At 35.3% G+C, this 18,161-nt stretch overlaps 1 protein-coding gene across 2 annotated transcripts; it reads left to right on the top strand.

Moving 5' to 3' along the window:
* Nucleotides 1-11,347: 11,347 nt before the first annotated feature.
* On the top strand, nt 11,348-18,160 carry LOC116110134 (probable 3-deoxy-D-manno-octulosonic acid transferase, mitochondrial). Of its 2 annotated transcripts, none has more exons than XM_031396365.1 (12): nt 11,348-11,582; nt 11,686-11,779; nt 12,837-12,879; nt 13,484-13,606; nt 13,986-14,105; nt 14,181-14,259; nt 14,535-14,648; nt 15,434-15,531; nt 16,613-16,703; nt 17,018-17,137; nt 17,228-17,298; nt 17,828-18,160. In XM_031396365.1, exons 1-12 carry the CDS (start codon nt 11,393-11,395, stop codon nt 17,999-18,001), a joined length of 1,317 nt encoding a protein of 438 aa, XP_031252225.1. In that variant the 5' UTR covers nt 11,348-11,392; the 3' UTR covers nt 18,002-18,160. The 2 variants fall into 2 exon arrangements, with proteins under 2 accessions (XP_031252225.1, XP_031252224.1); XM_031396364.1 differs by having other exon boundaries at nt 14,532-14,648.
* The last annotated feature ends 1 nt before the right edge of the window (nt 18,161 follows it).

The following is an 18,161-nucleotide window of genomic DNA, read 5'->3' as shown; positions in this document are numbered from 1 at the left end:
TTGAGCAAAAGAAGCGGTTATTGGTTTTCAGCACCGAAACAATGCAATGGAAGGCTTGGGCCGAGCCATGAAAATTTGCACATGCACCTTCTCGTCATTCCAACCCAACCAAATCCTACTTTTTCCGCAAAAAGATAAATTGTCAACCACTCTCCAATTTCTAAACACCGAACTCCTTATTCTATCCCTATTACTCTCCTTGACTCTAGTCTCAAGAATAGCACATAAATACAACTTCTTACTACTAATCAAGTACCCAACTTCCTTTTATTTAATAGAGGAATTAAGACCCTAATATTCAATGTGGCTAAGTAAATCATGGCTAAGAACTAAGGTGAGTGCTCTCCTTCTGAGTCAATTTCTTCTTTTGACTCCTAGTTAGAGTTATAATGCCCTTTTCCTTGCCATCTTTTTCATCAACGCTTTTCAAGTTCCCAAACAATGCAACTAAAGGTGAGTTTGAGCCAAAGTCACTATCCTCCATATTGCTATTCTTAACCTCAATTCGGAACAGTGAACCCTTCTCCTCTGCCTCGGCTCCCTCACCCTCCTTTCCACCCAAGGACTCCAATCGCAACCCTGTCTCATGATTAAGATCTTTAATCCCACTCATGTCACACTCATAAAAAACAATCCTACAATCATCATCCTCCTCACCTCTTCCATGTTTACTAATATTCCCTTTTTTGACATTCACCTCGCTTTTACCCCTTTCCCCTACTTCAACCAAACCCTCTTCCCTCAGAACAATCAAATTGGTTTCTAATGCAACCTGCTCACATTCTGATTTTTCTTCATTGCCCTTGACCCCACTCTTACCAAACTCACCAATCTTGTACCCCTCACCCAACTCAGCCACACTAGTTTCAGCAAGAATAGCAAACACGTTAGAGTTCTAACGAGTAGAACTAACCTTATCTTTGGGCTGGATTTTGGACGAGCTAGACTTTGCCACCTTAGAACCCTTTACATCATGTAAATTGCGATTTGATACTTGTCTCCACTCTTGGGTACTATGAGGTCTCTTGATGGGAGGCACCGATGGAGTTTCCTTAGGAGCATAAATACAATGTTTTTGAATATGTCCAAAGGCCTTACACCAAGCACAAGTGATAGGTGTCCAAGCGTACTCCACTTTAATGTTAACCATCTCACCATTCAACAAATCCATTCACTCATCTCCCTAAACATCAAGGATGAATCCATTTCAGTACAAAACTTTGGCATATTCTAGCTTATCTCCAAAGTCCGTAATAGTATCCATATGGAGAGGTCATCCTATGGCACTAGCCACATAGCTTAAGCCCTTAGAAGTCTAGAACTCAAGAGGTATCCCATAGAATTTAACCCAAATTGGAACCTTAGAGACTTCATTAATACAAATGTTCATGTTGGGACACCATTTCCTCAAGAATAAGGGTTGTCTGCNATTTTTCTTCATTGCCCTTGACCCCACTCTTACCACACTCACCAATCTTGTACCCCTCACCCAACTCGGCCACACTAGTTTCGGCAAGAATAGCAAACACATTGGAGTTCTCACACGTAGAACTGGGTTGGATTTTGGACGAGCGAGATTTCTCCACCTTAAAACCTTTCACATCATGATGAGATTGATGGGAGGCACCAATAGAATTTCCTTAGGAGCATAAATACAATATTTTCGGATATGTCCAAAGGCCTTACCCCAAGTACAAGTGATAGGTTTCCAAGCATACTCCACTTTAATGCTAACCATCTCACCATTCGGCAAATCCATTTCAATCATCTCCCTAAACACCGATGATGAATCCATTTCAATACAAACTTTGGCATATTCCAGCCTATCTCCAGAGTCCGTGATAGTATTCATATGGAGAGGTTGTCCTACGACATTAATCACATAGCTTAAGCCATTAGGAGTCCAAAACTCAAGAGGTATCCCATAGAATTTAACCCAAATTAGAACCTTAGAGACTTCATTAATATAAGTATTCATGTTGGGACACCATTTCCTCAAGAATAAGGGTTGTCCGCCAATAAACCAAGGACCATTCTTCAGGACATCAACCATGGTAACACCATCCGATAAGTAACAATTTCACCCAAAACAAGGGCTAATTTGACATTTACCTTTCTTTCCACTTCAATTCTAAGTAAGTCAAGGATGTACAATACTTAGACCCAAACTTTCTATTGACCAATCTTATAAATTTAAGGTGTATTATTAATTGGAGGACAGAAGTACTTTTTATGATGCATTAATGCTTTGATCTTATATATAAGTTTTCCTTCAATAGTCATTTAACTTAAAATTTTGAATTAATTTGTCCCTAATTCATAGTTATTTAAATTTTAATCCAATTGTAAAAAATGTAATGAGGTGAGACAATGAAATAATTATTAACTTTTTCTTCATAATTATTAAGGATAGATGGCCATCGATCTATCCATTTGGGCAAATTGCGATTACCGACAACACCAAAGGTGACATCAAACTCAACAATCGTGTCTATCGACCACCATGTGTGACTTCACCTCTACTGTCTTTGATGAGCAAACTCTACCCAAATCGACATACCACCAACCATCGATCCTTCACGCATCGATGGTGATGCTAATAGTGTGTAGGACAATCATCATCCGACCACATTAACCAATGGTGGACAAATTTGAAACATTATATTTAAATAAAAAGAATAAATTATATTTATCGTTAATTATATTATATTGTTTTATTTATAATTTTTAAATTTAATTTAAATGTTTTATGAAATATTTTGAATTATGGGGTAATTTTTGTCAAATTAACTTTTAGTGTATTCCATTTTGTGATAAAATATACATATATACTCATTTAAACTTAAGGGTATTTTCATTCAAAAATCATAAATTTTATTTCACTCTATCAACGATTTGTTGCTACAAACTTACAAGTAGAAGGTAATCCTAATTAGAGCTGGGCATTTGGGACAGAGCCCAAAAGCCCAACCCCAAAACCCGGTCTTAGGCCTGGTCCTTGAGAGGACCGGTCCTAGGAGGCCTGGTCCCAAAACGGGACTAGGCCTAAGGAGGAGGGCTCGGGCCCTCCTCCAAGGCCCGAGCCTGGGCCCAATTTTTTTTTGTATTTTATCCTTTTAGTCCCCTATAAAATTACATTAAACCCCTTATTAATTTTAAATAAGTATAAATTATAAGGACTAAAATGAAATTTTACAAAATTTATTTAAAAAAAAAAAAAAAGTATTTTAACTTTTTAAAACCGTTGGCTACCAACGGTCACAGCAGCCAATGGTTATAATTATATTATTAATTATAAGTTTTTTTTTTTATTCTCCCCCCCCAACTACACTATAAATAACCCTAAAATCTTTCATTTTTTTCACACCAATCAATCTCTCATTCTTTCATTCTCTCAATCCCTCTACTCCAAATCTCCAATCAATTTCTCATTCAATTTATATTTATAATTTATTCATATAATTTATTTATATTATTCAAATTTTTTTTCTATTTTTCAATATCATCATAATTTCATATTATTATTTAATTTCTTTTCATTTTAATTATTTATTATTTTATCATAAATTTATAATGTCTTCCCCAAATGAGTTTTACGTTCCATCCACCGAAGAAATTGAAGCCTTCAATCCATTTTCACCATTTCCTCCAGAGGAAGCAGCTGTAATTCCACAACCACATTCGGCCGGGACGAGGTGTAGCCAAACACATGTGAGCTGCGAGTCAACGGGCACGGACATAGCCCAACCCCCCCGACCGTCAAAGAGGGTCGTGTCCGATGTCTGGCGATACTTCACCAAATCAAAACGGCCAAAGACAAATGGGGAGGGGGAAGAATCGTGTGGGATATGTAATTTATGCGGAACCATTATTGGGGCTGAGAAGGGGACTTCGACGATGCGACGACACGTAGAGAAGAAGCATCCCCAAATAAATGCATCTTCAAGCGGATCAGGTAGACAAATTCAAACTCAACTTAATTTTAATCCACAATCCTCAACTCTCTCAACATGGCAATACAATACACATGTTGCACGAGAGGAAATAGCAAGATATATAGTTGCTACGGACTCTCCCATTTGTTTATCTGAAAATCCTTTTTTTGTTAATATGGTTAAAACTGCATTTTGTCCAGCATATACCCCTGTTAGTAGAACTACAAGTAGAAGAGATATACTAAAACTTTATAACAAAATAAATAATAAACTTAAAAACGAATTTCAAAATTTTAGGAATATATCTATTGCACTTACATCAGACATATGGGCTTGTAGATCAAAAACCGATTTTTTAACTGTTACAGTACATTTCTTAGATCATAATTGGGGTTTACAACAAAAATTGATAGGTTTTAAACCATTATATGAAAAACATAGTGCTGAAACTATTTATTTTACGATTCTTGAAGTTTTGCAAGAATATTTATTAACTGATAGAGTTGTAGCGCTAACGCTTGATAATGCAGCTGCTAACACCGCGGCAATATCTTTATTTGAAAAGAAATTGGATCCGCTTGGTGAAGGCAAATTTTATCACCAGAGATGTGCTTGTCACATCATCAATTTGATAGTTAAAGTAGGTTTAGATGCTATACATTCAAAGATGGAGAGGGTGCATAGAGCTATCGGATTTATCGTCGGCGGTAGCAATAAAAGATGGCAGGAGTACGTCAAATATTGTAAGCAAGAGGACCCACCGGTTCGACCTTTGAAGTTATGTACAGACATGCCTATCCGTTGGAACTCTACCTACTTGATGTTGGAAAAAGCTTTGCCAACCGCGAAACAAATTACAGATTTCGTCAACCGGAAGAACTATCCAGAGGAAGTTGTCAACTATGATGATTGGGCGGTTTGTGAACTTTTTTATTCATTTCTTAAAATTTTTTATGATGCTACTAATACTTTAAGTGGTATTTATTATCCAACTACTAATTTAGTGTTAGATATTTTAGTTCAAATTGCTAAAACTTTTGATCAATATAGATATGATAACATTTTTAGTGAAATTGTTTCAAGTATGGAAGAAAAATATAAGAGATATTGGTTAGATATTCCATTCTTATATGGATTAGGCCTTTTTCTAGATCCTAGGTTTAAATTATCCGTAGTTAACGGTGTAATTACTGAGTTAGGCCATTATTTAGGACATGATTATACGTCTTATTTGACTGACTTTAAACACAAATTGGATAGACTTTTTTCTTTATATGAGAACAGATACAATGGAAGTAGAAGTGGAAGTGGAAGTGGAACGTCTAGGAGAGGCGATCAGGACCTTGATGTAGCCCCCCCTCAATGGTCGAGCAAGTGGGCGTATGTGGGACGTGGCGGAAGCTCCAGCTCTAGCTCCAGCTCGTACATACATAGACCAAATGAGATGACTCGCTACCTACAGGTGGACTTGACCTTTATGACGATGAAGGAGCAACTTGACATGGATATTCTTCAATGGTGGAACCAACAAGAAAGTCAATTCCCCATTATATCCCAAATGGCACGTGACATTTTATCTGTGCCGGTTTCTACAATTGCATCCGAGTCAACATTTTCAACGAGTGGTCGGATTGTTGAAGACAGAAGATGTTCTTTAACCGATGAGATGATTGAAGTGATAACGTGTTTACGGGATTGGACTCATGGAGAAAGAAGACTACAACAGCACCCTGAAGATCCCGAACTACTCGAACTCTTTAGGAATACAGATTTGAATAATGTAACTAGTGTTGACGATGAAATTGAAGATGAATAATTTAATAAAAAAATTATTTAATTGTTTATTTGTAAAGCGTGAATGTGTGAAATGTGAATATTACATTTATGTTAAAAATTAAAATTAACTATTAATTTATTATTTTTTAAAATTAATTAAATTTTTAGAAACTTATTAATCAACCCCTAAAAATTACTAAAAACCCCCTATAAAACTTCATTTCGCCCCTAAAATATAAAAAAATATCGGGGGGGGGGGGAGAATTATCCAAGCCCATAGGACCGGTCCTAGGCCCATAAGACCAATCCCAACCAGGCTTAGGGCCTGGTCCGGGTCCTGGTTTTTCTCATGGGGTCCCAGGCCCATGAGTGATGGGACCAGTCCCAAACGGGCCTAGGCCTGGGCCCGCAAGGGACCGGTCCCTACCCAGCTCTAATCCTAATCCTTTAGTGGACCATTACATCACACACTCCATATTCTCATTCCATTCCCACTTTTATCCTATTCACGGAGTAAAACTGTAAAAGCTGCCTGATTGGTTTTGACACATGACATAGTGTAGCATTAGGTAAACTGTATTACACTAAATAATACAAAATTCATAATAATGCAATCTTATAAATTAAATAATGATTATTAAAACCATTGCAGTGGTTCATGCAACTTTACTTAACATTAATTGCCAATTAACTTTAATTTTAATTTTAATAAATTTAAATATGCAGTGGCCAGTCAAACATTGGTCAATGCAATCCAACGGTGTCAGCCATTGTTGATCTATTTGACCAATGCTTGATTGATCATGTTTGACCACAGTTTTGACTTCTGTGGATTGGCTTTAATCGCTAGAAAGAATTCAAGTTTTGAATTTATTAGTTAAATAATAATTGAGAAATATATATTAGTTTTTAATAAAATGAATTTTTTTTTTAGAGAACAAAAGTAATATTATACAATGCAATTCATACTTCAAACATAGTATAATATAAAAATAATATAATGCAATGTCCTTCCAAACATCATACAACATTAGGTATAACATTATATAAGGGTGAGTTTGGGGTTGCTACAGCTTATCCCATCACTTATTTCTTGAGCAATCATTCAAAATGTGTTTGGTAAACACATTTCAAAAGTGATTATAAAATAATCTACTTTTTCAATAATCTATTTTAGAGAAGGATTTCAAAAGTACGTAATTTTACTTTTACGTTTCAAAAACACTTTTAGAATAGTCAATTACTAAAATTCCCTAAAACTATAAATGCATTCTAATTATTTTTTAATTAACTTTTAAAAGTAGATCAATAAAGTAATTATGCACACACACACACACACACACACAAAAAAAAAGGTCTGGCAGAGTCACCAACCAGTTGCCCCCGCCAATGGTTGGGAACTGTCGTCGATGAACCTATCGACAGCAAATGGAGGATCACTGCTAGCACTATTGGAATCAACGGTTGGCGATCTATCATATGGTGCTAGCGATTTGATCAAAGAATGTGGTGTTTTGCCACACCGAGCCAACAAAGGTTCGACCAAACTTTGTCGACTCACTACGACAACGCTGCAATATTTGACAACACGGCCGACACCATCACGTATATCACCGGCATGCGAGCACAATAGTGTCGGCGTTGTCAATATACTTGCTATTGGAAAGTTTGCCGGCGGTGGTTGTCTGGTAACTCTTAGTCTAGTTTTTTTACTTTTTATTTAAAAACCTGAATTTAAATTTATTTTAAATAATACAAAAATGATTTCAAATATATCTATTGTAATTTTACATTGTTAATATATCATTTCCTAAAAATGAAGTTGATTTTAAATTTAAGAAAAACAAACATTCTAATAGGTTATTTATAAAGTTGATTATTTTTAAAGGAGTAAAGGACATTTTCCCACCTAAGTTTTGACGAATCTGTAGTTCCCACCCCTGCTTTCATAAATTGCACTTCCCACCATTAAATTAACACCGTTACTTTTCTCTCAAAATAACCCTCACATCTCAAATTTCTCTCAAATAACCCCTCGAGGAGATCCTGGCCAAGCCAAAAATATGGCCTGATTCCAGTCCGAATTTGGTTGGAAAGGGGCGACAAAACACAAAAAACTACAGGAGAGGCGACGGCGATTGGCGGGCAATTGCAGTTGGCGATGTTAGAGGTTTTGGTGGTTAGGGTGGTTTTTGGTGCCGAGACCTACCGAAATTTGGATGAAACACTAACTGGCACTAAAAGCAGTGGCCGACAGTTAGGGGGTTCAATCAGGCGGGGAGTGTAATGACTCTTTCTAACTTATATACTTGGGAAATATAATACTTTAAAAACACATAAACATGTAAGTAAAAGATAATGGGCCCGAGTAATTTCTTTACTTTATATATAAAATTCTTTACATTAATAAAAGTTTCATGTACATAAGCTCAAAAATAGTAGACAGTGGTGCCATTTTCCTTCCGTCTCTCGACGTCTATCCGACCGCTTCTCACATATTTCCTGCAAAAACAAAGAAATCAACGGAGTAAGCACTAATTGCTCAGTAAGTAAACCCGCTGTACTAGCCTTTTCTCTCCATTGCTCACATTCTAATTTCTTTCCTTACGTTACTCTTCTCTATTCTTCTCTGTTCTATCCCTGTTTTTCTCTATTCTTATCTCTCTGTTCTTTCTTTCTTTCTAATTTCTCATTACTTCTTCTTTATTTCTTTCTAATTTCTCACTACTCATGATAGTAGGCATAATGCCATGCATAAGTGTGATGCACATGCACAAATGCAAGAAGTGCACATTTTCTTTTCTGTTTTCTATTCTTTCTTTCTTTCTTTCTATTCTTTTTTTTTTTTCCTCTTATGCTTTCTTATTCTTTGCCGATCGGGCTCGGTTGAGGCATGGATTTGGAACCCTGGCCGTGTGAGAGTATTTTTCTTTCTTGGGTACAACCCTCATCCACATGCACTCTTACGGGCTATACCAATTTCTCTTCTTATTCTTAGGCCGCTCACTGAAGGCGGCGTGCATGCGGGGAAATTCTTCTTGTCACTCACAGGTTCCCCATCGCAACAACTTGTTCTTTTCTTCTTTTAGAGCATTCTTTAATAACTTTTCTTTCTTTCTCTTTATTCTTTAAATTCTTGAACATATGTAGATGGCTTATGCTCATTATTCTATATAAATGAAAATGTTTAAATGCAAGGATGCCATGTAGCATAAAAATAAGTTTTCTCTCTACCATCTACAAACTCATGTCAATTCATAAATGAATAAAACTCATGCATACACTTCTCTTGGACATTTCATCAAACATATTGCATGCATAATAAAACTCTAATTTGGCTACAATTCTATTTCTTTCTCAAGCCACCAATATTTGGAGTAAGACACCCTTAAACAAATTACTAAACCTGTCTAAAACAATACACTCCCAAAAACTTCTACTCAACTCTTTCTAACTTCAACCAAACTTCAATTAATCATTATATAACCAAAACCACTTCTCATGGCTAAATTCTACTCATCAATAATCATCAATTTCATCAATAATTCTCAAAATCATAAGCATATACATATATGTAAAATCTTTACACACTTGATTTCTCAAATCATAACTTGGGTTTGATTTACTTATCTTGTGCTTGAGTAATTCCACTAGAATCTTTCTTTCTTTAGTAGACTTGTTCTTTCTCTAAACCCCTAAGCATAAACACTATGAGAATTCAACACTTTTAAAAAATTAATCTCACATCTATTGCAAGAATTCTTACCTTTGGGTGCTTAGGATCAAATCTCTACCAAAATCCAACCAAAAGCCCTCTAAAATCTCTTGGAAATTTGATGAAGAGATGAGAGAAATTGAGAGTGGAAGTGGCGTGTGGGGTGGAGAGAATGATAGGGTCTTTGTGCTTGAACCCTTAATATCTCATATAATATGCATTCTTTCCCATTTTGCCCTTACACTTTATAGAAAATTCCATCTTTGTCCCTTAGTAAAGTACAAAAATGCCCTCATCACCATCGCATTCTTCATAAAATTTCATTACTTTTCATTCCCACATTTTCAACTAATTAGGGGTAGAATGGTCACTTTGCCCCTAAGGAAGATTTCTCTAGAATTTCCTTAAGAATTACAGTCGACTCTTCGCCTCGGCGAAAAATTCCAAGGCATACGTCGACGCAGCGAAGTTTGCGCTTCCCAAATTTTCAACCTTTCACCTTAAAGCAAGCAACACTAAGGGTAACCAAGCAAAACTAAAGGGCATACAAACATAACTAAGGGCAAACAAGTAAAAACAAGCTACGTACCTCAATGTAGGCGTTACAGGGAGGTTACGGGTTTTGATGTGGGGGTTGAAGGGATTGTAATGGTGGTGTTGGGAGGGGTCCACTGCGTCAAAAATAGGCTGGAATGGCGTGAAATTGCCGATGGGGTGAATTTGAGAAGTGACGGGTTATTTTGAAAATTTTCGGTGGGGTGAATTTGAGAAGTGACTGGTTATTTTGAAATTTTCATCTTTGGAATGACCATTTAACCCTTTTAGTTGTTAGATTAAATAGTTTTCTGTTAATTTAAGAGTAAGAATCTGCGATTTATGAAACCGGGGGTAGGAATTGCAAATTTGCCAAACTTTGGGTGGGAAAATGTTGTTTACTCTTTTTAAAGTCAATCTATAGATGATTATAGTTATTATAGAATAAGTTACACCAATTTTAGACTAAGTCTAATACAATTTGATGTTATGTTATATTATACAATTTTCTTTTATACTATGTAATATTGCACGCCAAAACAACCTTATATTAAAAGTATATCAAATCACTCATTGGAGATATTATGTCTTATTTTGCCCTACCTTAATAACAAACAAATATAAAATTATTTTTGACATTCATTTTCTTAATATGCACATATAAATATCAATAATGATTGACTTACAACCCAATCTTATAAACTTTCTTACATAACTCTAACGTGACAGTTAACAATTGAGCAGATAGAACACGTTATGAGTTGATAAATTATGAGTTATTACGTCGATATTGTAAAAGAAAAATTATGAGTTTAGGTTGTAAATGTTGACGTAATATTACCCTATAAATATAAATTTTATAAATGTTTAACGGAGCGAAAAAGGACAATGAAAGGCCAAATGTGGGCGCCATTACGAAACTTCCAAGCTCGGCCCACCACACCTCTCAGTTTCACTAAACACCAATTTCAATTTTTCAAACCTCACCCTCTCCACTTAAATGAAGTGAAACAAGCGCAAACTTCTCTGCTGCAATTCCAAACACAATGAAGGGAATGCTACTTTACAATATATACAGAACGCTGACCTACAGTGTATCGCCCTTGGTGTACCTTCACCTCCGATGGCGAAAATTCCGAGGCCTCGGGCACCCTCGCCGTTGGCCAGAGCGTTTGGGCCATCCATCTGTGGCTCGCCCCACGGGCCCGCTCCTCTGGTTCCACGCCNCCTATAAATATAAATTTTATAAATGTTTAACGGAGCGAAAAAGGACAATGAAAGGCCAAATGTGGGCGCCATTACGAAACTTCCAAGCTCGGCCCACCACACCTCTCAGTTTCACTAAACACCAATTTCAATTTTTCAAACCTCACCCTCTCCACTTAAATGAAGTGAAACAAGCGCAAACTTCTCTGCTGCAATTCCAAACACAATGAAGGGAATGCTACTTTACAATATATACAGAACGCTGACCTACAGTGTATCGCCCTTGGTGTACCTTCACCTCCGATGGCGAAAATTCCGAGGCCTCGGGCACCCTCGCCGTTGGCCAGAGCGTTTGGGCCATCCATCTGTGGCTCGCCCCACGGGCCCGCTCCTCTGGTTCCACGCAGTCTCTTTAGGTTCCGTATCTATACTTAAATTAAACTTACACCGTGTTGCTTTGCTTTTATGAAGCCAATTATAGGTTTCAATTAATATTTGTGTTATTTATTTGTTAATTAGGTGAAGGAATGGCTGCCATTCCTGTAATTAAACATTGCCATCGGTTAAGGCCTGATTTAACCATTCTGATGACTACTGCTACATACTCTGCTTTGTAAGTGCGTTTATTTTTCTTCTGTAATTGAACCTTATAAGTAAACTTATCTTGCTTGCAGTTCAAGCTTTAATGTAAATCGAGTTTTTAATTGAAAAATAAAATAGAAATCTTACTGGGGAAAAAAAAAAAAAAAAACAAAAAACCTTTATTTGAATAATAGGCAAAATAAAAATCATGATAAACATTTTTTTAAATTGGTCAAGATCTTTTTTAATGTTTTACTGTTATCAAAAACCTCCAGTGTTCCTAAATTCCAAACAAGGGATTTTTTCGGTAATTCTATTTGAGGCCTGTCTGGACTTTTATTTTGTAGGCATGTAACTAAATGAATGAGAGTACTGAATTTAAGCAAAAGAAGTGAATTGGAGTCTGAATGGAGAAGTTTGATCCCAGGTGTGAGTTTGTTCATGTTAAAATGGGTAAAATGCAAGGCAATGTTGGTAGAAGTTGTAAGCGATGTACAATCTAGTTGGAGTGACTCAAAACTATAGCGAAGTAGTGCTCACAAAACATGTAGTCCACTTCACAATAACTTGAATCTGATAACTTTGACAAGCCTCATTAGGATGGGTGGTCGCTCAGCTCAAAAGAGTAAAATGTTACTTGCAGTGGTCATCCTTCTTATACCATGACTATTAATGGATCCATGTGGAATTCCTAGACTTTTACAAGCAACAACATTGATATTGCAAATAGTTTATTCTTGACTCTTAAAATGCAAGAGCTTTAATCTATGTTTTGCCATCCTTACTAGTTTAAGTTTTTAGTTCTAACAGTTACTTAAAATGTTATCAAAGCTAAGGTCCTTAGTTTTAATCCCCATGTATCAGATTCTACACCCTTAGTTTGAATCCCCATGTATCACCTTCTACATCCTTTTACATCTCTCTATTTGAGCTTAACTGCTATTGTTGCCTTCACCAACAATTTAAGAGATCAAGTGGTTATTTAATTTGGAGTGTTCTTGCTTCATTTTTTTCCATTATTTTAGTGAAAATATTCCTTGTAGAAGAAACATGACGATTACTTATTTATTTATTTTATTTTGCTGCAGTGAAGTGATAAAAAGTCGACTTCCAAGTGGTGTCATATATCAGGTGCATCTCTAGGGTTATTCTCTCATGTTTAGTGCTTTAATGAACATGTACCTCCCTTCCTTTTTCCTTTTTCTCAATCAATGTCTAATCTACAGAGAAACTTGGCAGGCTGTTTTCAGTTTATAAAAAAAAAAAAGGAAAATCTTGTCCAAGGTGATCTAAGGATTTTATTAAATTAGTCATTGTCATGATAAGCTGCTGAATTCACTAGATTGATAGAAGTAGAACTTGTTTTTTACTGCATTGTTGTTTTCTTGTTGCCAGTACCACATCGTTGTCCTGTCTTCTAGTAAATTTGCGTTAATTTACTCTATTAAGCATGCCCCTGCTCCGCTATTCCTTTAGAAACAGTTTTCTAATGAAGCTTTTCTTGAAGTTGTTCAATTTATTATACTTTTACGGTTTTACCTCGTCTGTTGTGCATGCTGGCTTTTTATGACAGGCATTTTTCTAACTTTTATTAGTTTAAAAGTGTTTTTGGTTACTGCTGTTATTCTTTTGCCATGTCATTGAACTTTAAGGCATAATTTATTTTCTGCTTATGCTAATAAAAAATAGATATCATGCTTCCTTATGGTTTGTTCAAACTTTCTTATGAAACCAGTTTTGTCCCCTTGATACTCCCGCTGCTATAGATGCTTTCCTTGGCTATTGGAAGCCAAATGCAATCATTATAATTGAGAGTGAGCTGTGGCCTAATCTTATTATGGGTGCTTCAAAACATGGTGTAAGTTATTCCTTCTTGTTGATGCCTGTGTACACACTTTTAAGAATTAAAAGAACAAAGAATCAATCTTATATTCGATACCTGTATTTCTCAATCGTGTAGCACTTTTAATTGCTATATATTTGGTTGTTGAATAGTTTCTCTACAAGCTTTAAGCAGGAAGACTGATTTCTTGACTAGTGTAAAATTTTGTTGTAGGCAATTAATATTTTGTCTTAAATGGCTTGAGTTTATATCAATATATAAAATCATACCAAGGGGTGCATCTACTTGTGTGTGTATTTGTGTTTTAATTTTTCATCATACAATTCACATAATGTGGTTATTTGTTGTTTAGTATTATGACTTACTATAATCACTTCTTGTTTGTGCTTTTCAGATAGCATTAGCTTTGTTAAATGCTCGTGTGTCTACTAAATCTTTAATACAGTGGTCCCGACCATTGCTTCTTCCACTGATATCATTGTTACTGTCAAAATTTTCCTTGATTGTACCTTTGGTATGTGCACCTACATTTTTATCAAGTTAATTGACACCATTATCAAGTTGTCACTGATCTTGTTGTATATGACAGAGCACCTCACAGGCAATCTGTTTTCAGCTACTGCAAGCCCCACCTTCAATCATAAACTTTTCTGGTGACTTGAAATATGGTATATAGATATATTATGTATTGCATTCACCTTCAGTTGTTGCACGTTGAATTAACTTGGTTGACAACAATTAATATTTTTTGTTTTTCCCAACTTTGTACATAAACCAGTTTTTGTAACAATATTTATTACATTTCTTTTGGCAATGCCTTCTAGAATATGTTGTTTACCCTGAAGAAGTTTGTATTTTTTATTCTTTATTGATTGTATACTTTAACAATTTTGATAAACATGGTCTGTTATAATCTGGATTTCACTTTCTTTCCATTCAGCAGTACATGAATATGATGATTCTGAGGAATATATGGGAAGTATAGAAGATCTGAAGGGATTGCTTGACAACAGGCAGGTTTGGATGGCTTCTTCCATACATAGGGGCGAAGAAAAAGGTTGGTTCCTGCAAGTTTATGTTTACTAATGTATTGAACTTCAATTCTTGGCCTGGTATATGCATTAGAGTTTTATGCACCGAGCTTCATTCCATTACTTGGTTAATATGTCTATGATGGGTTCTTGAAAGTAAAGATAAAATAAAAGTGGATGAGTGCAATTTAGAAGAAAATAGAAATGGGGAATTTAGAAGAAAGGGGAGAAAACTTGAGAGAAAGATAGAGGGAAGAAAATCTTATTTCATCGTCCACTTTTCTTTAACACTGAAGTAAGGCCCTATTCATAGGGCCAAGCCTTATTCTTATGTGGCAGATAATTATTCTAGGAATATACAATCATTAAATCAAATATCCTAGAAATCTAGCTTCAAATTACAAGGTAAGGAGATCTTAAATAAATTGGGAAACTAATAAAAATAAAATAGGAAAGAAATAACAATTATATTACAATGCAGCCATTAAATCTCTAGGTTTCCCTCATAGGTTGTCCTACATCAATGTGCCACTGCTAGAATAATTTTCTTTTCATTTATCCTGGACTAGTTGTTTGGGCATTTATAGCATTAGCTGCTGAGTTTGTTGTGGTACAGTTGAGCAATATTATACTAACGTAATGATTTTTGTTTGCATGTTTTCTTTATAGTATTTGGATACACTTTAATAGATTTTTTAAGGAATCTCACCTTCAAGCTGGTTTTAGTCCTCAACAAGTAATAAGGGAAAAAGTTTTACTTCCTGATAGTTAAATTTATCTTGGATAAAGCACTGACAATTATTATCTGCAGTAATGTTAGAAGTTCACAAAGGGCTCGTGAGAATGATCCCCAATATAGTCACTATTATTGTACCTCGACATCCCCAACATGGAAAAGAGATTGCTCATGTATGATTCTGCTACTGTTCTTTTCAATTTAATTAATGATTAATATCAGACTGTTTATATTATTCTATCTTTATATTCCCAAATATTTTATTCTGAATATATTATCGTCATACTCAATTCTTCAATGGGGTGTGAAGTATATTCCGTAATAGGGGTTTAAAGTCGATTCTTCCCCAATGAGCAGATACATTTGGTTACCTAGTTATTATAGGAACACGATAATGTGCAATATATAAAATTTTGGACCCTTTTGTATGTCCTAGTCACTTGTATTGACCTATTTTTGTATAGTCTACTTGTCAGTAGCTGCTTTCTTTTTGTAAATCTTTTTATATGTTAAATATATCAATTAATTTAAAGAAAAAAGAAAGAAAGAAAATCTTCTTGACAATCCATGTAGGTCTTATACTCAACTTGCTTGAAATTCATGCTTTTGTTTAGGAGGTTTGTCTGATTGTCTTCTGTCTCTCCGTATCAAAGCCCTTTGTGTTTGGAAGGAATATTTTTATTTAATGAAATTTTGATGGATAATGAGAATGGGTTTCTGTAATATTTACTCTAAGCGTTGCTTGGCTACCGAGTTTGACTTTCTAGACCTGCTTAACTATCCATAGAAACTAACCACACAAATGTCACACCTACGGAAATTATTTTGCCATATTTCTGTATTTGTGTTTTTGTGGGATCTTCATTTATGAAAAACATAATTTACGAAGCATATTTGAATTTACTGTTTGCATGGAGCAATATTAGAATATGATGAGTTACTTTGGACAATATCAAAAAAATGGGGCAGATATAAACTTTAATTTTGGAGTAAAAGATTTTTGTAAATGGAAGTAGGTATGCCACATTATTTTGTTTACGTGATATTTGTCACTTAACTTTTTTTTGGTTATTTATTTGGAAACTGCTCATGTCATTATTAACACCTGTGTATGATTGATGATTTAGTTATATTTGACAGATTATTTCTCTCTTGGATGATTAAGAATATATTAATTTATAGCTTCATTGAGATTTGTTGGCTATGTGAAACCTAGTCTTGTATTAGAAATTAATGCATCTTGGATTAGCACAGGAATTGCAGAAAGAAGGGCAAATTGTAGCTTTGAGATCTCGACATGAAATGCTAACACCAAGAACAAATGTATATGTGGTGGACACATTAGGTTTGCACTTTCCTCTTATTCCTTTTTTTTCTTTGTGGGTAAGTATGTTTTGCTTTCTGAAATGCACATTTGTTTTCTCCCAGAAACTATTTAATCTATATTAATCATCACTTATTCTTAATTACTATTATCTGGTGCTCTCATCATGATTACACATTTAAAAAATAATAATAATAAAAAAAAAAAACATGATTAATTAGTAAGTTGCCATAGTGGCAAGCTGACAGAATGAAGTACTTGTATTCATTTTTATGCTAGACTTTCAGAACAATGGTTCATAATGTCATTATTTTCTTTTCCAACTTGTGTTGTAGGTGAATTGAGACAATTGTATAGAATAACTCCAATAGCTGTTATTGGAGGTTCTTTCTTGCCCAGTTTAGCTGGCCATAACATATCAGAAGCTGCTGCTGCTGGCTGTGCTGTTTTGACTGGTGATTTTTTGCTTTCATACCCCATAATAGCTTCCATGTGTGCATCTTAGCATTCTTCCCCTAGAAGCTTCGTTGTTTTGCTAATTTCAGGTCACCACATCGGACATTACTCAAACATGGTGTTGGAAATGCAAAGGGTAAACCCTATGTCAGTTTTTCAGGTATGAAGAACCCCTTCTTGTTATTGAGATTCCTTTTAGAGTCATTCTGAGATGATGACATAGTACTTGCAAATCTGTTTTCAGTCTGTAATTGACTCAGTTGAGTTCCTGGTCCATGCTATTTAAAATAGTTAGTCTAGTGCTAATCTGATTTGTTTCATGATCTTTTTCTCACAGACCTTTGTTCAGTTGACTATAGATTGGGTACTCCAGTTCCTGATCTGGAAGTAATTCAACATTATCTCTTTGTTATTTAAATGGTTTTGATGAATCCAGATGGACGTCTGTTAACCACATTAAAATGCTTAAATCTAGCCCAGTTTTGAATTGAATTCTTAAAGCATGGCATCACATTTTTTTATAGGTATAAATGCTCAATTTGTGTTTCAAAGTTTAGTTGATAATTAACATACATCATGTACAAGGAAGTTTTATTCTTGGTAGAATCACAATTGTATCAGTTGTCCTATTTGGTCAAATTTAGTGGTCAAACATCAACCTGGGCTTTTCCTTGTCATTGCTTATGCAGGTGTCTGGAAAACTAGAACTTGAAGAAGCTCTCAAGGAGCTCTTTAGTGATGCCAGACTATTGGAAGCACGACGAGTGGCTGCAAAACAAGCATTCTGTGCTCTATCAAGTGGCATTATTGCCAATGTTTGGAATCTTCTAAACTTTCACATTTTTAGGCAGGCTTTGGACTAGAAATACACGAAGACTTTCCCGCAACATCAATAAAACTGGTTAGTGAAGTTGCAAAGTTGCAGCTGCACTTCATAATATATGGTATTATATAGCTCAAGGTCATATAAGCCAGTAACTTCATCCTGGGACAAATTTTGATAGCAGCTCTACCTCTAGCTCT

The sequence above is a fragment of the Pistacia vera genome, unplaced genomic scaffold (assembly GCF_008641045.1).
Source record: "Pistacia vera cultivar Batoury unplaced genomic scaffold, PisVer_v2 Contig598, whole genome shotgun sequence".
Taxonomy (NCBI): domain Eukaryota; kingdom Viridiplantae; phylum Streptophyta; class Magnoliopsida; order Sapindales; family Anacardiaceae; genus Pistacia; species Pistacia vera.
The sequence above is the reverse complement of the archived record's forward strand: the minus strand, read 5'-3'. Positions and strand labels throughout refer to the sequence as shown.